The sequence below is a fragment of the Strongylocentrotus purpuratus genome, unplaced genomic scaffold (genome assembly GCF_000002235.5).
Source record: "Strongylocentrotus purpuratus isolate Spur 01 unplaced genomic scaffold, Spur_5.0 spur5_scaffold_2, whole genome shotgun sequence".
In the NCBI taxonomy this organism is placed as follows: domain Eukaryota; kingdom Metazoa; phylum Echinodermata; class Echinoidea; order Camarodonta; family Strongylocentrotidae; genus Strongylocentrotus; species Strongylocentrotus purpuratus.
Genome location: NW_022145605.1, coordinates 33,990,196 through 34,014,690, shown reverse-complemented (window position 1 = coordinate 34,014,690; position 24,495 = coordinate 33,990,196). Strand labels below are relative to the sequence as shown.

The 24,495-nt window shown below is 37.8% G+C and overlaps 2 protein-coding genes across 2 annotated transcripts; both read right to left on the bottom strand.

Moving 5' to 3' along the window:
- Positions 1 to 9,464: 9,464 nt before the first annotated feature.
- Positions 9,465 to 11,291, bottom strand: LOC100891938 (RING finger protein 207-like). Its single transcript, XM_030991247.1, has one exon. It carries the CDS (start codon positions 11,289 to 11,291, stop codon positions 9,465 to 9,467), a length of 1,827 nt encoding a protein of 608 aa, XP_030847107.1.
- A 9,836-nt stretch (positions 11,292 to 21,127) lies between these two features.
- Positions 21,128 to 23,256, bottom strand: LOC105446547 (tripartite motif-containing protein 5-like). The gene has a single exon (XM_011683534.2). It carries the CDS (start codon positions 23,009 to 23,011, stop codon positions 21,128 to 21,130), a length of 1,884 nt encoding a protein of 627 aa, XP_011681836.2. The 5' UTR covers positions 23,012 to 23,256.
- Positions 23,257 to 24,495: the final 1,239 nt, after the last annotated feature.

The window sequence follows — 24,495 nt, the reverse complement described above, 5'->3', positions numbered from 1 at the left end:
GACTGCATCGAGTGATAATCCATGATGCACATTGTGAAAGAAAGGCGTGATCTTTGAAACCTGGTGAAAGTTTTCTTTTTCATGATAGTCAAGCAGGAGGATGGGAGAAACGAGTGAAGATGAATGTATATACAGGATCAAGCTTCTCCAGGTTGGCGACTCGAATGAAAGGTTAGTTAATTTTAATCTCGCTTCTCTCTACATTCATCCTTTCTTTCTATCCTCTATATTTCTCTTTCTCACTCTATTTTGTGTTCTGATATATTTCAATAATCCATTTGTTTGATCGTGATGCTTGCATCCTGAAGTTTCTCGCTTTCCCCAAACCTGGTGCGAACAGCTTGCGAAACTTCGCTGATGACGGAACCTCGCTGTTGTCGGCTTCGATGCGCTCGGTGCTGCCCTGGATTGTTAAATCTAGTTTGTTGATGAGGTCCATCCCGAGGAGTGTATATCCTGTATGTACGGCGGAAAATGTAGCATCGGCTTGTCGAGTGCCTACTTTGAAGGACGTGTGCAGTACCAAGTACTGGGATGTCAGCTTGAGAGTAGTCGGATAACTTTGCTCAAGTTGGCTGAATGGCTTCTTTGACGAAATGTCTCTCGAGGACGGTCTGTGGGATGATGGACACACTCTATCCGGTATCGACGGTCATGGCTATGTTCACTCTTCCGGCGAGCTGAACTCTGCATTTAACTGAACTGATAGGCTTTGAATTTACTGTCAAGACTTTATTTGTAACGTCTTCAACTTCCCCGACCAGTGTAGGCCCGAGTGTAGGCCTATCAATTAGGACGAAAGTCGTCTCATACCCTGCCAGCACGAGTTTTCCTTTAAACTTTTGATGAGACACAATAGCGTGTCCCGGAACTTGGCCTCGTGCAGGAGGGGCAAAACATCTCACCTTACTGTGATCCATATATATTTCATCCATAATTCACTTTTTGGGTGCCGTGTATGGTTTGCTGTCACCGATCGAGGGGGTATTTACCCGAAATAACTTTGAGAATTATGATTATGGTGACTGCATCCCTCCTTTTTGACTTACAATTATTCCCTAACCTGCTAACTAAGAGGTTATAAATAGTTCCTGCATTTCTTTTTCTTGGTCAGCAATCTGTCAGGAGGGCCTAACTACACTGTTAGAACGGTGTTTAAAATATCACTGTTTAAAAGAATGTTGTTTAAAAAAGTAAACAACGTTGTTCAAAATCGAAAAATTAGTGCTCGATTGACTTAAACAACTATGTATTAAAAGACAAAAAATATTTAATTAAACAGAGTTGTTTAAAAAGTCCCGGGGGCGTCGTTGATATTTTCTCGATTCGCGATTGCTATTTGCGCACACACATGCGATATGCACAAAGTACGTACATAATACATGCATGCAAGCATGCAGTGCTAGTGTGTGCAGTGCAAGTGCTAGTGCAGTGCAGTGCAGACGAAAATGGCGGAACAAGGGCAAGGCGACGACTTGGTTCTTCTCGGCTCGCCGATGGGGTTTAGGTGAAGTTATAGAGACAAATAATAATGTTGTCTGTCACTGCCATGAATATGATGAACAAATGTTGAAGTAAATTGGCAACAAGCTCTGCATGTTGCAGTGTATAAATCGTTGTGATTATTGCAGGAGTGGTTCCAGTAGGTCATTTCACAAATTCAAACAACCAGATAATAACCATTAAACAGTTCTGTTTAAAATTTAAGCAACTCCTTTTAAACAACCCAGTTGTGCAGTAATACTGAATAAACAACAGTTGCTTAGTAATTTAAACATTATTGTTTAAAATTTAAACAACTTGCTTTAAACAACCGAGTTGTGCAATTTTATTACTAAACAACTGTTGTTTAAAAGGTTTCCTAATTTTTAAACAACTAAGTGTTCAAAATGTAAACAACCTTAATTTGTTTAATTTTTAAACAACGTTGAGCGATTCACCGGTTAACTCGGGGTTGTTAAAAATTTTAAACAACTTGTTTAATGTTTTTCTAACAGTGTACCTCCTTTGCTCCTTCTTAGTGATGAGGCATGTAGTTATAGTTGACTCAAATGCTATTTAAGCATTGTCTTCAAGAATGCACCACCAGAGACTCTTACCTTATAGAATAAAAAAGATGACCCTAAAAATACTGCTCTTAAAATATTAGAATCTGTGCACTGTTAGAAAAAAATTAAACAAGTTGTTTAAAATTTTAAACAACCCCGAGTTAACCGGTGAATCGCTCAACGTTGTTTAAAAATTAAACAAATTAAGGTTGTTTAAATTTTGAACACTTAGTTGTTTAAAAATTAGGAAACCTTTTAAACAACAGTTGTTTAGTAATAAAATTGCACAACTCGGTTGTTTAAAGCAAGTTGTTTAAATTTTAAACAATAATGTTTAAATTACTAAGCAACTGTTGTTTATTCAGTATTACTGCACAACTGGGTTGTTTAAAAGGAGTTGCTAAACAGAACTGTTTAATGGTTATTATCTGGTTGTTTGAATTTGTGAAATGACCTACTGGAACCACTCCTGCAATAATCACAGCGATTTATACACTGCAACATGCAGAGCTTGTTGCCAATTTACTTCAACATTTGTTCATCATATTCATGGCAGTGACAGACAACATTATTATTTGTCTCTATAACTTCACCTAAACCCCATCGGCGAAGCCGAGAAGAACCAAGTCGTCGCCTTGCCCTTGTTCCGCCATTTTCGTCTGCACTGCATGCTTGCATGCATGTTGCAGTGTATAAATCGCTGTGATTATTGCAGGAGTGGTTCCAGTAGGTCATTTCACAAATTCAAACAACCAGATAATAACCATTAAACAGTTCTGTTTAAAATTTAAGCAACTCCTTTTAAACAACCCAGTTGTGCAGTAATACTGAATAAACAACAGTTGCTTAGTAATTTAAACATTATTGTTTAAAATTTAAACAACTTGCTTTAAACAACCGAGTTGTGCAATTTTATTACTAAACAACTGTTGTTTAAAAGGTTTCCTAATTTTTAAACAACTAAGTGTTCAAAATGTAAACAACCTTAATTTGTTTAATTTTTAAACAACGTTGAGCGATTCACCGGTTAACTCGGGGTTGTTTAAAATTTTAAACAACTTGTTTAATTTTTTTCTAACAGTGCACAGATTCTAATATTTTAAGAGCAGTATTTTTAGGGTCATCTTTTTTATTCTATAAGGTAAGAGTCTCTGGTGGTGCATTCTTGAAGACAATGCTTAAATAGCATTTGAGTCAACTATAACTACATGCCTCATCACTAAGAAGGAGCAAAGGAGGTACACTGTTAGAAAAACATTAAACAAGTTGTTTAAAATTTTTAACAACCCCGAGTTAACCGGTGAATCGCTCAACGTTGTTTAAAAATTAAACAAATTAAGGTTGTTTAAATTTTGAACACTTAGTTGTTTAAAAATTAGGAAACCTTTTAAACAACAGTTGTTTAGTAATAAAATTGCACAACTCGGTTGTTTAAAGCAAGTTGTTTAAATTTTAAACAATAATGTTTAAATTACTAAGCAACTGTTGTTTATTCAGTATTACTGCACAACTGGGTTGTTTAAAAGGAGTTGCTTAAATTTTAAACAGAACTGTTTAATGGTTATTATCTGGTTGTTTGAATTTGTGAAATGACCTACTGGAACCACTCCTGCAATAATCACAGCGATTTATACACTGCAACATGCAGAGCTTGTTGCCAATTTACTTCAACATTTGTTCATCATATTCATGGCAGTGACAGACAACATTATTATTTGTCTCTATAACTTCACCTAAACCCCATCGGCGAAGCCGAGAAGAACCAAGTCGTCGCCTTGCCCTTGTTCCGCCATTTTCGTCTGCACTGCATGCTTGCATGCATGTATTATGTACGTACTTTGTGCATATCGCATGTATGTGCGCAAATAGCAATCGCGTATCGAGAAAATATCAACGACGCCCCCGGGACTTTTTAAACAACTCTGTTTAATTAAATATTTTTGTCTTTTAATACATAGTTGTTTAAGTCAATCGAGCACTGATTTTTCGATTTTGAACAACGTTGTTTACTTTTTTTAAACAACATTCTTTTAAACAGTGATATTTTAAACACCGTTCTAACAGTGTGAGGTGATATTCTAAAAAGAGACGACACCCTCCCCCAAATAGACTTAGTATGCCCACGAGTAGGTCCATGCACTGAATCTACCACTGACTGAAAGATCTCCTAACAACAGCGTGTAGGAAGAATGGTATCATGACCTTGACATTTATTCTGCCTAAGAAAACCTAGAAAATGCCTGTAAAATGTGACGTCATCATTTTGCTGAGTGAAAATTAGTCGCAGGCGTATCGAGAAAGTACCGTCGGCGAACAATACTTATTATCGTCGATTTCATTTGCGATTCAGTTCAGGCGGGCGGATGACGATTCTTTCACCGTGGCCTTCAGATGCTGTCTTTGCGTCATCTTCCTGTTGATGTTGTTTTCTTCCGATGGCACTTACCTTGCAAGCTAGCCAAAGACAGTTGATATTCTAACCGAGACATATATCAACCCCGCTCAGCATACATTCAGCAAGAAAATCTTAGCCTGCATCACAGGGAGACATGCAAGTTTTGCATCAATACTAGCTGTGCAGCATGTGACCATGAAAATGAGAATGGTGGATACTTCTTTCAAGTCGCCATTCATTGTCAGGATATATCCCTTTAGGATTATTATACGGAATTATATATATTCTGAAAGGGGCAAGGAAAGGTTTTCTCGTACAATAATACTAGCCAACAACATCCGCCAATGCGCCCCAGTATTACATGTTATTAATCTAAGAACTCAAGAGGATGATGTTAAAAGAAAATGTCATAGCTAGGAGACAAATTTTCTATCAATAATGTGGAGGATGTTACCATGGTAATGAGAATGGTGAATACTTCTTTTTTCTTGCCATTAATTGTCAGGATATATCCCTTTAGGATTATTATACGGAATTATATATATTCTGAAAGGGGCAAGGAAAGGTTTACTCGTACAATCGGCCCACAACATCCACCAAATGCGCCCCATGCAGTATCACATGCTATTAAGGTAAGAGCTCAAAACGATAATGTTACGAGAAATTTGTTTATGCAAAATTTGATTACAGTCATAATGATCTCTCTCTCTCTTTTGATATATTGCTGTATGCGGATGTCTTTTCTCTCTCCCCCTCTCTCTATCTTTCTCTAGCTCTCTCTTCCTCTCTCTTCCCCTCTCTGTCAGTGACTTTGTCTCCCTTGCACTCCACTCTCTTTCTCCCATTCCCCTGTTTGAAGCAGGTGCAGTTCTTTCTGACTTTATATTCCTGATCTCTGTTCAGCATGCAGGTAGTTTTACAAGGGTTGATAATTTTTTTTAATAATGCCGTTTGAAACGTTTTATCTCCTTCATTTCCGAGAATGAGAATATTAGACTATTATGCCTTGAAGACGAAGGCATTCTAGCAGTGTCGAGGGATAAAGAAACATATAATTCGTATTGTGGTAAAATACAAATCTGAGTACCCCCCCCCCCTCCCCCGGGAGTGAAAGAAAATTATATATTCACTGAGCTGGGAAAGGAAGGAAGGAGGGAGATATTGGAGAGTAGGGAAGAGAGAGAGAGAGAGAGAGAGATGCTTTTCACACTGGCACATTTTTTTCTTAGCCCACATCGTTTCCATGCTCGGTTTTACCAAAATGGGGTTAGCCCCACCAATATACCTATACAGGATTTTTTGACCCCGGAAAAAGCAGGGTTAGCACAGCAATTGGGGTGTTAACTCTTGAAATGTGGTGCTAAGCGCTCTATTGATAACGGAAGTCAAAATAGCCGGGGCTTAGGAAAACCGGTGCTAATCCGTGAAGGTAGAAACGCCGTATCCAATCAGGTAAAGTCAGGGGTTAGCGACTCTCTTGCACAAAAGCTCTTTCAACTGTGCGATATATAATATTGATGAAAAATTCAGACTGAATTCGATGTGAATCAACATTTATTTGGTAATCAAAATAAAAGTATTTACAATACCTCATAAAAGTTTTGGAGTCTACCGTATTGCTTTAGGAGAAAGTTCTAAATTCGGGCCAAATTTTGAGAAAAATGGAATAACAACTCGATCACAATAGACATTATACCTGTATAAGAAACCAGAGTACTCAGTCATATATAACAGTGTACAACTATATGTTGCACAGTACAAGCTTCATCTAGCGTAAAAACTGCTGCCCCCTTTTATACACACTTGCACGCCCCTCCCCTGCAAACTGCAAATAATCCCGTAGACGACACATATTTCATATTATGTTTTGTAAAAAAAAAATGTCATCAACACAAATAATTGTACTTTATAGAATGTCGTATCAATAACTAATGTTTTTTTTTTCTTCAATCCAATTCAAATCATCATTGCAATTAAAGAATAACATACATAATTATACGTAAACATGGAATAATACATTGTTACACAAAATAATAGATTCGATTCGGCGGTGTGACTGCAGAGTATCATGGTCTCATATAGGAAAGAAATAATGAATAGACAACATTGAAACATAAGGCGTCCATGCAGGGCCACTCTTTATAACGAAGGGAGGTAAAGGAGTATATCATTGCCAATAAAAACAAAATCAACTGCCAATTACAGATGTCATTGCTTAATAATAACCAAAGGTTGAATGCAACAATTAGCACTGTATAATTATCTTTGTGTATGTTTTATTTGATTTTGTTTTTTTCTGCATTTTTCCAAATATAATACAACTGAATAACAAAGAACATATAGATGCTGCTTGTAAGTGTCGGCTTGCATGGTGATGTAGATATATAGTAGGCTTGTGGGTGCAACATGTGAGAGAGAGAGGATGGATTTAGGAGTCCTGAAAAGGACTCTCGGTAATCTTTCCTGAACATATACATGAAATGTATAATACAACATATACAAAAAGTAATTTCTTCATGTCAAAATGTTTTTTTACCGTATATGCGATTACATAATATTGCGATTTCAGTTACCCCAATTTCGTCAGATGCTTAAAGTAGTAGTAGAATGTTTTTTATTAGACAACTTCAAAATGGTAGCCCGAAACTCTAAATTACATTGCAAGTTTTACAAGTATTAAAAAGCATTTCAACAAAACTGAGAATTAAAGTTAAGAATCAAATACATGTACATGTATAGCGTCATGATCGTTGTAGCAACCTTTATATTTTTAATTATGTTATATTAAGTTTGAGCAATGGTAAGCGCAGAAATGTAAACAAGGTCAAGGAAATACACAATTTGAAAGAGACAAAGACACATAGGAAGTTATGGATATAAGAACATTCTGAAATGAACAGCATTCCCGGTGGATACTAATGCACACTCTTTCCAAAATAACAGGGATTCATAATATAAGGGGAAGTACGCCTGACATCACGTTGATGCAGAAACGTAAGAAACGGGGAATAAATCTTTAAAAAATAAGAAGAAATTAATGTAAGATTTTAACCCCCTTATACTTAGGCAACTCTAAATGCGATCGCCTGTCCATTTGTTTTATATGGAAATGCTCCCCAAATATCTTTTTTAAAACAAAGTTTTGATGATAATTTGATTTACATACAGGAGGAACAATACGAACATGTTATCAATTTATATTTCGACCACATACAAGTATGACAAAGAAAATGGCGGGGTGATGTTTAATGATATATTTAGTACACAGTTAAAAATTTAGTGAACATGTTGTTTAAAAGTTTAAACAACTGTTGATTAACGGGTGACCTGATCTAAGAGTTGTTTAAAATGTTAAGCAACTCGAGTTGTTTAAAGTTTAAACACTTAGTTGATCAACATTTTGAACAACTTGTTTAAAATCACAATTTAAACAACTGGTGTTGTTTAAAGACGGTTGTTTAAAACGGAGCTGTTGTTCAGTGGGGGTTGTTTACACCAACTGGGTTGTTTAAAGAAAGTTGTTTAAAAAGGAGCTGTTGTTCAGTGGGGGTTGTTTACACCAACTGGGTTGTTTAAAGAAAGTTGTTTAAAAAGGAGCTGTTGTTAAATAATAATAATAATATTGGATTCTTATATAGCGCACGTATCGACCTTGCAAGGTCCTCAAGGCGCTCCAACATTACCCGGCTATGCTAGGCTGCCATAGGACATTAGTTCCGCGGCGGGACTCGAACCGTGGACCTTGTGATCGACAGTCCGGCGACGTTTCCACTCATCCACGACACGTCTACAGCTTGGTTGGCCATGATTTGAAACAAATCTTTTAGCCAACGCGCACTTTACTGGCACGTGACACATGACGTCATATGTAAACAACACTGTCTAAAAGCTCTCGTATAGTAAATAAAGCAGTCATTAAATTTTAAACAGCGAATGTTTAACAAAATTACTTTCGTTTCGAGCAACATTGTTTACAATTTGTTCAACTGTTGTTTAAGATAGTGTACAACTGTAAGTGAACATCACTTTTTTAAGCAGCGTTTTTACTGTGTACAAAGTGAACAGAGAGCAGCTATAAAATCACAACTTTTCAGATTTTTCCTAAAACTTATTAAAACCATTTGCTCTAAATGGCAACACACAAAAAAACGAAATATCTCAACAACAAAAAGTAAATAGTGAATCGGATATTTCCGAAAGTTCCTTGCCATTTTCCCCATGAAGTTTTCCAGACGGAAATTAAACATGAAAAACAGAAAGCAGCATATAACATTCCATCAAATAAAGAAAATAAATCCTTATTTTGACGATTGCAACATACAACGTACATCATACAATCAAACTCTTTAGTACACAACTCTAGAAATTGTAAGAAGAAGAAAAAACTATTATAAAAAAAAGTCATATTTACTCTCATATTTCTTGGTATATTGATTAATCGGACGGTGGCCTGAATTGAATTGTAGAAAATGGGGAAAAGAAAAATGACATAGTTTCCATACTAGGATGAGAATCTCCTACTGTGAACTATTTGTTTAGTCCACAATTGAATTGAGTCTATATCATTTATATATTTACAACAGCTAACGAAAGTCTAATTCACATTATAGAGTAATCATTAACAAAAAAATCTTGAAAAATAAACACATCAAAATCATATCAAAAGAAAGGTTACTTTATATATTTTAGAAAAATTAAATCATTAAAATTGATTAAAATGATCTAGGAATGTCATTTCTAAAAACAGTCCCCAACGCTCCATTTCACCTATAGTTCAAGATATTACTGGTTCCACTGGATGTTATATACACTTTATGAAGTCACAGAAAAAGATGGCTTGTTGGTAGACTGTGAAAAAAGGGGGCGGGGATGGGTCAATTTCTCAACGAAATATTTTGTTGTCCAAATGTGTCAGCGTGCCTGTTTTGACTAGAAAAAAGAGGTCTACTCACACTCATCGCACCCCTCCTCTACGGGCATAATTAAAGACAGTGCAAGTAAGAAGGAGCCATCCATTATTTTCAGTGGAATATATAGAGTCTATCAGGAGTGCAGAAAGCGATCTCTCCTGATCGGTACTGCTGGAGATAGTACCAGTACCTCTCAGGCTTCTCAATCTTGTAATCAATGACGATGCTCTGGACATGCTCCAGCTCGTTAGTGTACTCATCAATGCTGACCACACCTACATCGTGCTTCACGGCGGCTATCAGGATTGTATTTCCTTGAGACATAGCAGCGTATGGGAAATGATCTAATTCCGTTAATTCATATTTTACAACACCTTGTTTGTCAATCAATCGTACTGCATCCGAAGATGTGATGATCAGGGAATCATTATAACTAGTAATCTGCTGAGGTATATACCCACCACATGGTATCTCCCTCATCGCCTTCCCACCTGCTGATGAGAATACCTGGATCTTCTTGGCTTTCTTGTAGCTAACATAGATCTGATCATTCCCGTCTACAGTGAGCTTAGCAAATCCACCTTCACCGTCACTAAAAGTCTCAAACATTACATTCAACTTTGTGTACTCTAGTGTGTACAGTGTGATATTGTTTGAGGGATCAAGTATAACATACCGATCATCTGAGAGGAACCCTACTCCACGAATCTTAACATCCTTCAAAACTTTCTGCTGGTGCTGACCATCAGCAGAGAAGATCTCCACGCCACCTGTGTAACATCCCACTGCCATCCTACCGTCTGGGGTACAAATCATGGCATCCATGCTATTCTTAGTAGGCAAAGCGATGTTCTTTACAACTGCATTTGCGATCTTACCGAGAGCTAGCTCGTCCGTGCCAACGTTCCTCTTAAAACTGACACTTGTTCCTTTCTTGCTCGAATGCCTTGGCTGCTTGTAGTCGGGATCTTCTTGTTTCAAGGCCTCCTTTAAGTCTTGACATAAAGTGTCGTGAGCAGCCAAAGCATCCATATATGATGGTACCTTTGTCCTATTGATTACCACATCAGCTAAGGTGTTCAAGTGAGTGATATACTCCACAGCCGATTTCTTCATTTCATCCAGTTCTTTCTCTACTTCTTCGGTCCTACCCTTGACTTCACCAATGAGGGTTTTCTTCTTCTTTGTCAACTGCCGGACCGATTCCTCATACGCTTTGTTGATATCATCTGTACACTGCTTCCTAACATTGCTCACATGGTCCTTCTGTTCATCAATGAAATCAACGTATTTCTGAAAGCAAGAGCGTTTCTCATCTGCCTTGGATTTAAGGTCATCGATACTCTTCATATGGCTGCTTTCATAAACAGCTGCCTCAATGACCCCATGTCCTTCCTTTGTATGTTCCATGACAACACATCTGAAGCAGGCAAATCTCCTGCAGTCGGAACAGAAGCACTCCTCATCCTCTTTAGGGTGTTTTCTGCATTTACGGTATCTACGTACTGACACCTTCCCTGATACGATCTCACGCATGGGTAAGACCTCATGACTGATGAAGTCTTGCCACTGAGAGTGGTTGTTATGGCAAGTGAAACATAGATACTTGCCACAGTCTTGACAGTAGACAACAGCTTGCAGCTTGTCCTCGGATTTACAATTCGAGCAAAACTGACGATGATTCTTCACGTCCTCTATGAGCGACTTCAAAGCTAGACTTGCCGGTAATTTGCTGACATCTCGGTTTGGGACCTGGGTTTCAGCTCTGCAGACAGGGCATTGGAGCATCTGGTCGTTACCATGGCATTCCAAGAGGTTGTCCAGACAGGTCTTGCAGTAGGTGTGAGAACAAGACAGGATCTTGGGATCGGTGAAGGTATCCAGACATACAGGACACTCCAGACTGTGAGCAATGATATTCTTTAATGCATCAGCCATGATTCGAATTCTACAGGAATAAAACATGAAATAAATGAAGAGCAATCAATCTAACCTGTATCGCAAGTAGAAATTTGTATAATAATCTGACGTATACAAGTCATATTATACATTGCATCAGTTGAAGCCCATGGCTAAAGGTAAACCGTGGAAAACAAAACAAAAATTGTAAACGTGAGTCTCAGAAATGTAGTTTACCATTCATATTTTAGCACTTTGTCATTGGAAAAATAATTATCAGATTATTTCTTCATTGATCTGAAACCAAGTGTCATAATATTGATGATGATGTTATACCATGAGCCGACCATGAGTCACAATTGTATAGCATGCACCGAGCGAAATAAACTTGCTTTGGAATCTTTTTATACCAAGAGTATCAAACGTGTTTTAATTATTCTGTCTCAAGTATTCATCTGTGTACCTTTGATTAAGAGTACATAACACCAAGTATTACAAATTCATGAAATTCAACCAAAACAAATATGATCCGTGAACTACCTTCAGATAAGATGCAGATAAATATACCTTATTCTTAAAGACCTTATCCGATGAAAATACAACTTTTTTATCAATGGAAAGCTGGATAAACAAAGAATACAAATAAAAAGGAATTCAAAATATTTTCCCTTTCAGTACTGCACAAAAGGAAATTGAAACCTTATTTTCTGCACCTCTCCAAATTACAGGTCAACAGGGGTCAAATTTTCCGCAGTAACAATGACGACATTATAATTATGTGCACCCGATCCGTGCAAAGTCATTGTGAATGTGCGTACTCCACATAGATGATGTCAATTCTTTTCGATGGCTAGTTTTTAGGTCGACAACTCCCGATTTTCAAAGCTTTAGATTTCGAGTTTCAGAGAGCTGTTACTCGCCTGACAGGTACTAAAGTAGCATATAATGCGCATTATTGTACTCTTTTAAGATTTCCGTTGATATATAATTCATCTATTTCATGTTTCACTTCCGACACGGTTTTTAACATTGAGTTTCTAAAACTTAGCAGGAAACATTTTGTATTCATTTTAAAGCTGATGAAGTTTCAAACGCAGTATTTTAAACATGTACTTATGCACACGGGAATATACTATTTTAAAAAAAAATTATTAAGCATGAAAAGAGGAAATTATATTGCTCGAGTTTTGCAGAATCATTAGCTGAAATGTTAGCTATGTTTAAAATCGAATAATAACATTAAATATTTCCCATGTGTATTCATATCTACAAAAAATAAGAATAATAATTGATAGCAACTTTGTTATTAAAAACCACAATAACATACCAAAATCGTCACTTTTTTCCAAAGAAACACTGAAAAGTTATACTTATAGACGATATCAATACTGGTATCAATTTGCTCACAATTTTTCTAATGCGACAAACGTTACTTCCGGGTTCGCAATCAAGTACATTAGACCAGGCCTTCTCAACTAGTTTATTAGAAGTGCCAAAACGAAATGTAATTGAAGTTGAAGTGCCAATTACCTGTATGTTTGATGACTGTGCTGCGAGGGAGCGTAGCGACCGAGCCGACAACTGGTGGGTTTTAAAGGCCCAGATGTGGCATTTTGAACACCTTTTTATTCCAAAATATATCAATCATAATTTCATATTGATGTGAAAAAGTTAGTACAATGCCTGGGTACAATAACACTGGAAGTAAATTTGTATGTAGTTATTGTGGTGCAATAAACACGGGAAATGCCAAAATTAACATGGTTATTGCGACATCACTTTCGCCGACCAGTTTTTCTACTTAAAATGTCGCAATGCAGTATTGTTTTGCTCGATGTATCCAAGAAACCCGCGCGCGGACCAATCTAAAAATAAATACACGGTGATTCCTCAGATCGGCAATGATAAACATTGTAATGTAGATAAACATCTGCACAACATCATATATCCCAAACTTCAAGCAGATAACCCTGAGTAAATGGTAAAAGCCGTTAAATTCCCCTTTCTTCCTTTTTGTCAAGCAGACATTTTGGGCTTAACTTCGACTGCGATTTCTTGATTTTGCTGGGTTTTTAATTTTAAAATAAAAATTGTTATAATTGTTTGTTTGTTTTTCTTCTTCTTTTTCCCCCTCTTTTTCTGGGCAACAGCCGCGCGCCACCCGGAGTGACCGCAAGCGCCACGAGTGGCACGCGCGCCGCCAGTTGAGAAGGCCTGCATTAGACTCTTATGGTCTGGTTTCAAAGCTCTGTTTTGTTTAGTTTTAATTTCGTAACCTGTTTCTTCATGGTTTAAGGTACTATGTATCTTTTGCAGCCAACCTCAAATGCTGTAGAACTTTGCAGGAATTATGAATATGTCATGTATATCCTATCTGTGAAATTTAAGCATTAGCAGTGTCCTCATATTCAAATTATGCAAGGAAACCCGTTTACTTGCTAGACTTGTTTACTTGTCAGACACTATTGAGTGTCTGACTGGCTTTTTTCTTCTTTGGTAATAACATACATGAAAAGAGTTGTAAAGGGTACATGAGCATTTGTCTACATCAATAACCCACTTCTTGTGATGGCCAAGATTAAACTGATTGAATCTTTGCGCAGCATAAAACGATGACCATTCGGTACAATTATCTGAAAATCAAGACTATTACTTTTGGGCTCTATAGCCCTAAAGTCGATTTGACAACTAATAGTCGTTATTTTCCCACTTGAAGACATTTTCAAGCCCCAACTTTTTTAGGGAAGTTCTAAATTAGTATTATCTTTCAAATGCAGTTGGAATTTAAATTGTTAATTTTTTGGCCTGCAAATGGGACATAGTACCTTTAACAAACTGATATAATTTACTAAACACCCGTCACTCTCATCTTAGTCTTGGCTCAATCGCTGTCCATTTATCAACTCATACTCATAGACATTTGGACCCAGCCCTAACTATTTCAGTCTAATGAAAATGATAATTTTACAAATCAGATGCAAACAAAAGTTTCAAAAGTTCCTGGGAGGTGGCCTATAATGATATGAATATATACGGAAATGTAAACGAAAATATTGCGAAAATTCACTGCATTTCTTTTGGAAATGACATACGTGTACAGTTAAATTTACTCACGTCTTTTTCTGTCAGTACGTATCAGTATACTCTCTGCCTTTACAATGTAGTGGTGCACTGATCATACGTGGTAATATTTATATGTTTGTATTTAGCTTGTCATTCTAGTTTTAGTGATTGGGAATTCCCAGTAACCTTTGACCGACAAGCAGATCGAAATCGCCCAATAAAACCTCGATCTCAGTTTGTCAAGCGTCTGTCGGTCCGACATATTCCCGTGTCAAACTTGAATTCTATTTCTGTTACCCCATCCCCCATAACAAAAACATTGTCAAGTAAGAGTCGAATTGCTTTTGATAAAAGTCTTGTGGAACGGTGCTCCTTCGAGATGACAGTTCGAATTAGTTTTTTTTATATTTATTTATTTATTATTATTATTATTTTTTTTTTTTTTTTTTGGGGGGGGGGGGGGGGGGGGGGGGGATGGGGAATAATCCGCATCACCACCACTTTTACAAGGTACATGTTACATGCAGGCTCAGCGGAACGTTTTTCAAAGTGGGGTGGGGGGGGGGGGAGGCTGGGGGGCTAAATTATTTACGATCAGGTTAAGCTAAGCGAGCGGGGTTTTAGGCATTTAATTACGGTCAGATTAGCATATTTTTTTTTACTTTATTCACGGTGACACTGGCAGGTCACTAGTTGGCGGGGGGTCCAGGGGGCCGAGGGGCTGAGCCCATTAAGCTCAGGGGTTTCAGGCATTTAATACTGGTCAGATTAGCATTCAGAGGCTGCCTTAGGGCCCCTGGTAGGGTCCAGTGGGAGGAGCCCCCGGAAGCTCAGGTGTTTTAGGCAATTAATGACGGTCAGATGAGCATATCTTGATACGAATTTCGTGTCTGGCAGGTCACTGATGTTTCTTTATTTCTTTCTTTCTATTTATTTTTTAATAAAATTTTTCTAAAAAGGAGGGAAGGGGGCTCGAGCCCCGCAAGCCCATCCGTTCCGTGTGCCCTGACATGTAGGCTTCTAAATAAGTATACTTTTTGCCTGATTGTAAGTTTGGGAGTTTGTCATTTTCCAACAAACGCATTAAAAAGTAATATTTACAAAAAAAAGAGAAAAAATTCCGGAAAATCATGTCATTTCAGCAACATTTGTAAATCACTGGTTAGAAATGAACCCACCCCACCTCCTTCCATCAGTACGCAGTGGTTGGAATGTTAGAGATGGCGCTATATATATATATATATATATATATATATACATGCAAAACAGTGCCATTGATTAAGAGAGTTTGGTCAACCCGGTTTGAGTTGGACACAAGATGGCGACTACTGCTTTGTTGGGCAAGCACAAAACAAAAGAACATACGGCATGTTGTGACCCAGTGAAACCAAGTTGGCTGAACTCTGTGTATAGATGGCTCTAATGGAAAGCACATCTGGCCGGACAGCTAGAGAGAAGTATATTCGATCTTTGAACTTTACCTTTACTGGTCTAACCATTTGTTGATCTAGTTGGGAAAGCTAATAAGTTGTTCGATTTATTATATTTTCAGGTTATGTAGGGGCTATTTCGCCTTTATTGCTTAGGCCTACAAGACGTGGGGTGGAGGGGGTAGTGCCTCCCTCCCCCCTTTTTTTTTAAATTGCAAATAACATATTCGGCACGTGTAACTCCAGATTATGACAGGTGCGTAATATTCAAACAGCCTACTATCATATTTATTTCTTTATATCCGATTTTGTCCTGATTAAAAATATGACTGCAATTTAATTAAATTCAAAGATTCATGGGGGGGGGGGGTGAAGTGTTTCACAAAGACTAAGATAGACTACAAGTTGAACTTAACTATGGCAGGCCATTCTTGTCACTGTTTGCTCACACCTTTCTGATCTTTAGATGATGTATTTCCTTCAGTAATGAATTATCAAAAAATGTAAATTCTGTAGATTTGTGATCATGATTAGTACGTCCCTTGAGGGATCAATGACAGTAAATAGTGAGAGCAAATATTTGCATGAACGACCTGCAATAGTTAGACCCAACTTAAAGTCGATCTTAGTCTTTGTGAAACACCCCTGTTCTTATTAAAGAGGAATTCAAAACATCAACTCTTGGACTGAGTGTTAAGTGAATGAACCAGTCTACCACACCTTCACTACTACGACACCTATAATTATCATGCGAGATGACAAATATTTACAATGTGTATTTATATCTGAACAACATGTAAACCAACACTGAGATGTTATACATATTAACCATAAACAAATTGAAATGATTTCAATTTCATTTCAACACAAAAGTGAGTAAAAACGACTATTTGTCTAAATTTAAGGTTGGGGGGTTAGTTTGTTAATGAGGACTTACGATATAATGCTTTTCTAAATGTACTTTTAGTCAGAGGCGCGGTGATCGGAAATACACCCGTTTTACTTTGAAAAGTGCCCTTTTCCTTTGTAGTAAATTCCCCTTTCCCTTTCTAATAAGTGCCCTGTTTTATGTGCAAGAAGTACTCCCTTTTTACTTCAGATAAATCCCCCCTTTATTTGCAACATCTTGAACTTCCCCAACCAGTATAGGCATATCAATTATTAAGACAAAGGTCATCTCATACTCTGCCAGCACGAGTTTTCTTCTTAATTTTCGATGAGACACATTGGCGTATCCCGGACCTTACCCCCGTGCAGGAGGGGTAAAACATCTCAGCTTACTGTGATCCATATACTTTTCATCAATAATTCACTTTTTGAATGTCTTGGTTTGCAGTCACCGATCGAGGGGGGGGGGGGGGTATTACCCGAAATGACTTTGAGAATATGACCATGGTGAGTGCATCCCCCTCTTTTACTTACAATTATTCCTTAACCTGCTAACTATTAGGTTATAAATAGTTCCTGTATATCTTTGTCTTGGTCGGCAATCTGTCAGGAGGGCCTAACTGCCTCCCTTGCCCCTCCTTCAAATTAACTAGTGATGATCCATGTAGTGACTGTTCACTACAATGTTATATGAGCATTGGCTTCAAGAATGCACCACCAGAGACTGTTACCTTGAAGAAAAATGGAGATGAAATTAAAAATACTGCTCACTAAATATTGGACTCTGTATGGGGATGTTCTAGAAAAGAAGACCCCTCCCCCCCCCCCCCCCCCTCCCCTCCTGATATATTTGGTATGCCCACAAGTAGGTCCATGCCATGTATCTACCACCTTGACTGAGAGATCTCCTAACAACAGCACGTGGATAGAATGCCATCATGACCTTGACATATTATGCTGCCAAGGCAAAGCTAGAAAATGCCTGTAAATTGTGACGTCATCACTTTGAGGAGTGAAAATGAATCGCACGCGAATCGAGAAAAGAGCGTCGGCGAACAATAATTATCGTCAATTCCATTTGCGATTCAGTTCAGACGGGCGGATGACGATTCTTCCACCTTGGCCTTAAGATGCCGTCTTTGCGTCATCTCCCTTCTGATGTTGTTTTCATCCGATGGCACTTACCTGCAAGCTATAGCCCAAGACAGTTGGTATTCTAAGAGAGACATATCAACCCCGATTAGCATACACTAAGCAAGAACATCTTGGCCTGCATCACAGGGATACATGCAAGTTTTGCATCAATAGTGTGAAGCATGTTACCATGGTAATGAGAATGGTGGATACTTCTTTTTCGTCGCCATTCATTGTCAGGATCTGTCCCTTTAAAGATTTTTGTATACGGAATGATATTTTGAACGGCGGAAGGAAAGGTTTTCTCGATTAATCAGCCCTCAGCTTCCGCCAATGCGCGCCAGTATGTGTTTAAGGTAAAGAGCTCAAAAGGGTAATGTTAACAGAAAATGTTTGCGTACACAATTTATTACAGTCATATTAATCTCTCTCTCTTGCTGTATGCGGATATCTTCGTCCGTCTGCATTCTCTCTCATTCTCTCTTTTTCTATCATTTTTTTCCTCTCCCCCTCTCTCTCTCTCTCACTTTCCCTCTCTCTCTCTCTCTCTCTCTCTCTCCCTCTCTGTGTGACTTTGTCTCCTTTGCATTCCCACTCTCTTTTCCCATTCTCCTGTCCGTTCCTGATCTCTGTTTATAGCATGTCGGTTACTTAAAAGGGTCAATCAAATGTGTGAATAATGAAATTGATGTAAAATTTAGACTGAATTCGATTTGAATCAAAATTTATTTGGTAAGCAAAATAAAAGTATTGACAGTGCCACATGAACGTTTGACTTGCTACCGTATTGCTGCATATTGTTTTATATCCAGAAAAAGATAAATGATCTGCATGTAGTAAGTAAATATGATAACTATAGTTTTGTTTCAATCCAATCCAATTCATCATTGAAATTCAAGAATAACATATATACATACGTGTACATGGAATAATACATTGTTACACAAAATAATAGAATACATGTATATGCATTGGTACAAAAATATCTATTTGCTTGGTAGGTAGCAGCCAGAAAGAAAGTGACCTTTATTATTAAAATGGCCAACCTAAAGAAAGTATGATTAACAGTTAAATACGTGTACAAGATTTTAATGACATGACAAAACACAACATTCCTACCACACATCACCGTGCGCGATATTATAAAATAGATCAAGGAAAAGAAAAAAAGTTCAAATTAAATTAATAATTTGCAAGAGTAACTTTCAGCTTTTTTTAAATTGATTTATATGTTTGCTTACTTATTTAGTTTTAAATCTTGGTTCATCATTATCTCGGTTCACACCCAGACAAACAAACCGAACAAGAAATGACATTAATACACAGAATGAAAAAAATGGTCGGTTTATAAAGGTTTGTGAGGTTGTTTTGGAGTCGGTTCGGCACCCCCCCCCCCCTATAGATAGGCATCTCTAAATGCGATTACTTCTCCATTTGTTTAAAAAGAAAATGTCCCCAACATATCTTTTTATGATAGTGTATTTATTTTAAACACAGGAGGACCTATAAGAACATGTTTACAATTTCATATTCCGGCCATAGCTATGACACAGAAAATTGCTGAGTGATGTTTAAGGAAATCGAAGTTATAGAGTAGCTTTAGAATCACAATTTGTCAAGTTCTATGTCATTTCTTCCATGTACTTTGCCAGACGGAAAGTAAACATAGATTACTGAAAACACGATACCACAGTCCTTCAGATAAAAAAACTTTATTTTGACGATTGGTTTCACATTACTTTTGCAACATACAATCAATAGGTCGAGTTTCAAAAAAATTAAAATCTTTAATACACAACTCGAGAAATTGTAAGAAGTAAAAATTATTATGAAAAATTGGCATTTCCTCTCATAATTCTTAGTAAAATATAAAAAATAGTTTGAATAATCGGAAAGAGTTCTGAAACGCATCGAAAATGAAAGAAAAATATTCATTATATTGAAAGGAAATACATAGAGAGTCTCTTACTATGATGATTATCTCCTACTGTAAAACAATCGTTGAGTTCACAATTGAATTGTGTCTACACTGTGAAAAAATAATAGTCGAAATAACTCAATAAAATTGAGGAAAAGAATTGCCTTATTTTTATTAAGTAAATATTACCTACGGCATCTTAAGTAGAATTTACTTATTTTGCTGAATATTTTTTTACTCAGTTAAATCGAGTTACATTAACGTAAATAATTTAAGTATAGGATTACATATTGCACGATTTGGTACCCATCTAATCTAACAAGTAACATCCACTAGTCATTCACTACTTCTATTTAAGATTTAACCGTATATATATATATATATCTACCACCATCACAAACTATTACATACGCTTCAATTCGACACATATTGAAAGGCTCCAAATTTTATATATACTTGATCGTAGCATCTTAAAAGGAAAATTGGTTGACAATTTCTTGAAATATCAAGTTTTGATTTGTTTTGAACTGGGTAACAATTAAAAATTGTCTTGTCTTTGCTTAGCCATGTTAAATGAATTAGTAAATGTTTTAATTTTCATTCAACCACAAAAAAGAATTGTTTTATTTAAAAAAGAGTTTAATTTGGTCTTAATGAATATTCATAAATTATGTAAATATTTCTATTACGCACTGCATCGGCCCTTACTTTAAAAAGATAAGAATAATCAACATAAATTGTTTGAGTAATACGTATAATTTCTGATTTTGAGTTAAAATTACTAAATTAATACAAGCTGAAATTACTTAAAGTTCTTATGTATTTGATTTTACTTAAATATTCCACGTATGTTCTACTAAATTGAAAGTTTGAGCTAGCAAGACTTAAATTTAGTGCGTAAGTGGCAAAACTAATGTTTTCACGTAAATTCTACATGGAAAAAATACGTAAAAATTACCAATGAACAATTTTTTTTTTACAGTGTACATCATTTACAACAGTTACCAGCAATTCACATGTAGAGCATCATCAACAACAAGTTCTTGAAAGATAAATACAACTTATCCACTGGATGCTATCTTTCCTTTCTGAGGTCATAGAAAAACCAGCCTGAGGTTGAGGCTTTTGAAAAAAGGGTTGGGGAGCGGTTCCCTTTTTAAAACATGTTACTCTAAATTCGTCAGGGTGCCTGTTTAAAACCTCGGTCACAAATGCCATTACGAGCTGCTACGAACGCCGTACGAACGATTTTCAGACAATGGAAATTCGGGAAGACAATGGAAAAACAGGGAGATTCGTACGAAATTATCGTCCGTACGAACCTTTGTGACCGTAGCATAACCCAGATAAAAGGGGTCCGGCCGCACATTTCACCCCCCCCCCCCGCTCATCATACGGGCCTGGAGAAATGCCATACAGTGCAAGGAATGGGGAGTCATCCATTATTTCCAGTGGAATATATAGAGTCTATCAGCAGTGCAGAAAGCGATCTCTCCTGATCGGTACTGCTGGAGATAGTGCCACTCTCTCTCAGGCTTCTCAATCTTGTAATCAATGACGAGGGCCTGGATATGCTTCAGCTCATTAGTGTACTTATCAATGCTGACCAAACCTACATCGTGTTTTAACTTCGCTATCAGGATTGTATTCCCTTGAGAAACAGCGGCGTATGGGAAAGAACCTAATTCCGTTAATTCATATTTTACAACACCTTGTTTGTCAATCAATCGTATTGCATCATGAGATCTGATGACCAGGTAATCATTACAACTAGTAATCTGATTAGGATGAAACCCATCACATGGTATCTCCCTGATCGCCTTCCCACCTGCTGGTGAGAATACCTGGATCTTCGCGGGTTTCCTGTAGCTAACATAGATCTGATCATCACCGTCTACAGTGAGGCCGGGAAATCCACCTTCATCTTGACTCAGAGTCTCAAACATTACATTCAACTTTGTGTACTCTAGTGTGTACAGTGTGATATTGTTTGATCGATCGAGTATAACATACCGATCATCAGAGAGGAACCCTACTCCCCGAATTTTAACATGTTTGAGAACTGTCTGCTGGAGCTGACCATTAGCAGAGAAGATCTCCACGCCACCTGTCCAACATCCCACTGCCATCCTACCGTCTGGTGTACTAACCAAGGCAATCATGCTATTCTTAGTAGGCAAAGCGAGGTTCTTAATGGCTACTGCATTTACGATTCTACCGAGAGCTAGCTCGTTCATTCCAACGTTCCTGTTAAAACTGACACTTTTACCTTTCCTGCTCGATCGCCTTGGCTGCTTGTAGTCGGCATCTTCTTGTTTCAAGGCCTCTTGTAAGTCTTGACATATAGTGTCGTGTGCAGCCAAAGCATCCATATCTGACGGTACCTTTGTCCTATTGGTTACCATGTCAGCTACGGTGGTCAAGTGAGTCATGCGCTCCTGAGCCGATTTCTTCATTTCGTCCAGTTCCTTCTCTACCCCTTCGGTCTTACCCTTGACTTCAACAATAAGGAGTTCTTTCCTCTTTGTCAACTGCCGGACTGATTCTTCAAATGCTTTGTTGATATCATCTGTACACTGCTTCTGAACATTGCTCACATGCTCCTTCTGTTCATCAATGAAATCAATGTATTTCTGAAAGCAAGAGCGTTTCTCATCTGCCTTGGATTTGAGGTCCTCGATACTTTTCATATGGCTGCTTTCATAAACAGCTGCCTCGATGACCCCATGTCCTTCCTTTGTATGCTCCATGACAACACACCTGAAGCAGGCAAATCTCCTGCAGTCGGAACAAAAGCACTCCTCATCCTCTTTGGGGTGTTTCCTGCATTTGCGGTATCTACGTACTGACACCTTCCCTGATACGATCTCACTCATGACTAAGACCTCATGACTGATGAAGTCTGGCCACTGAGAGTGTTTGTTGTGGCAAGTGCTACAAAAAAACTTGCAACAGTCTTGACAGTAGACAACGGCTTGGGGCTCGTCCTCGGATTTACAATTCGAGCAAAACTGAAATTGATTCTTCATGTCCTCTATGAGAGACTTCAAAGCTAGATTTGCCGGTAATTTGCTGACATCTTGGTTTGGGACCTGAGTTTCAGCTCTGCATACAGGGCATCGGAGCATCTTGTCGTTACCATGGCATCCCAAGAGGTTGTCCAGACAGGTCTTGCAGTAGGTGTGAGAACAAGACAGGATCTTGGGATCGGTGAAGGTATTCAGACATACAGGACACTCCAGACTCTGAGCAATAACATTCTTTAATGCTTCAGCCATGATTCGAATTCTACAAGAATATGAAATTAAAGGAAAGGAAAAAAACATACCGATTAGCTTTTGAGCCTTGATTCATCTGATCGTATCAAAAGGAGTGTTTATCATTTTCCTCACGCCTTTTCCATACAAAATAAAACACGCACAAAATATGACATTTTGTCATATCTTGATAAAAAAATAATTCATGTTATTCATCAACTGAATGTAGTCATGACAATTTCCTTTGTCGCTCTTCAGTCAATATACATTATAATGGGGGGAAATGATGATAATTATAATAATAATGATAATGATAATTAATATATCAACGAAAAAATAATCTTTATAATAATAATGATGCCCTTTTTTATCCACACCTCATCAATACACAAACTGTTCTCCCCGAGGGCCATGCAATCATATTACTATCCCGGCTTTATGTCCATGCTCCAGCCAACCTACCATTATAATGTGCTCAAAAGCATTCAACGGAATTTTCCCTCCCGAATACCCATTGCCGGGCACCTATTCACTATACACCTAAGTTGGGTGGAGACAGTAACAAGCAACCTACCCACTAGAATCACATTTTTAAACAACAATACTGAATGTTCGTGTCGGTGGCAGAACCAATTAAAAGCTTTCTTAGACCAGACAACTCGCCACAAAGACAACCCGCCCCAAGACAACCCGCCACAATACCCTGGACATCTCGCCACAATACCCTGGACAACTCGCCACAGGCGAGTTGTCCAGGGTGGGATGCCTTTTCGGACAACTCGCCACACTTTTTTCCCCTCATGATTTCTAGATCTAAAATCCCTCGTCTTAGATGAAATTGTCATTTATCATGATTGTCGTGCTTTTATAAACACAGTCATGACAGGAAACATAGAAATTGTGCCAGGCGTACGACTACGAGTTACGATTACGATCGCCGGATATTCTTCTTGATTTTAAGATATAACTGTCATGAATTTTACGAGTTTTCTTAATTGCTTAACGCTAGATCAGGGGCGGATCCAGCCGGCGAGAAGAGGGGGGGCCCAAATCTTGAGAATTTTTTTTAGCGCCGACTCAGCCGGCCGGTGAATAAGCGGGGGGGAGGGGGGGGGGGGGGGGGGGGTAAGAGCACATATTTATGTTTTTTGGTACAGTTTTTGAGGAAAAAATCTAGCGCCGACTCAGACGGCCAGTGAATAAGCGGGGGGGGGGGGTGATGGAAAGGAGAACCACTAATTTTGTTGGTGTGGGCGAAAATATATACACTGTCGCTCATAAAGGTGGAATATTTTTGTTTTATTCCAATTAATGGACTATTTTAAAAATAATTTAAAAATAATAGATCTAGATAATAGTATACATTCTCAAATTTTATTGAATAATAATTTGCCAATGTGTGTTTTGCGTGACTGCTAAAGCATGTGTATGCTACTATGCTTATCAACTAGGGGACCTATGCCCTTAAAGTCACTGAGTAGTCGGCTCTCATGGGGAATTCGACACCGTTCGGGTGTTTACCCAATAACAGGTGTTGTCAATCACAAGGGTTA

Coding starts and splice junctions, on each gene's coding strand:
- LOC100891938 (XM_030991247.1), bottom strand. CDS start 11,291: ATGGCTGATGCATTAAAGAATATCATTGCTCACAGTCTGGAGTGTCCT.
- LOC105446547 (XM_011683534.2), bottom strand. CDS start 23,011: ATGTTTTTTTCCTTTCCTTTAATTTCATATTCTTGTAGAATTCGAATC.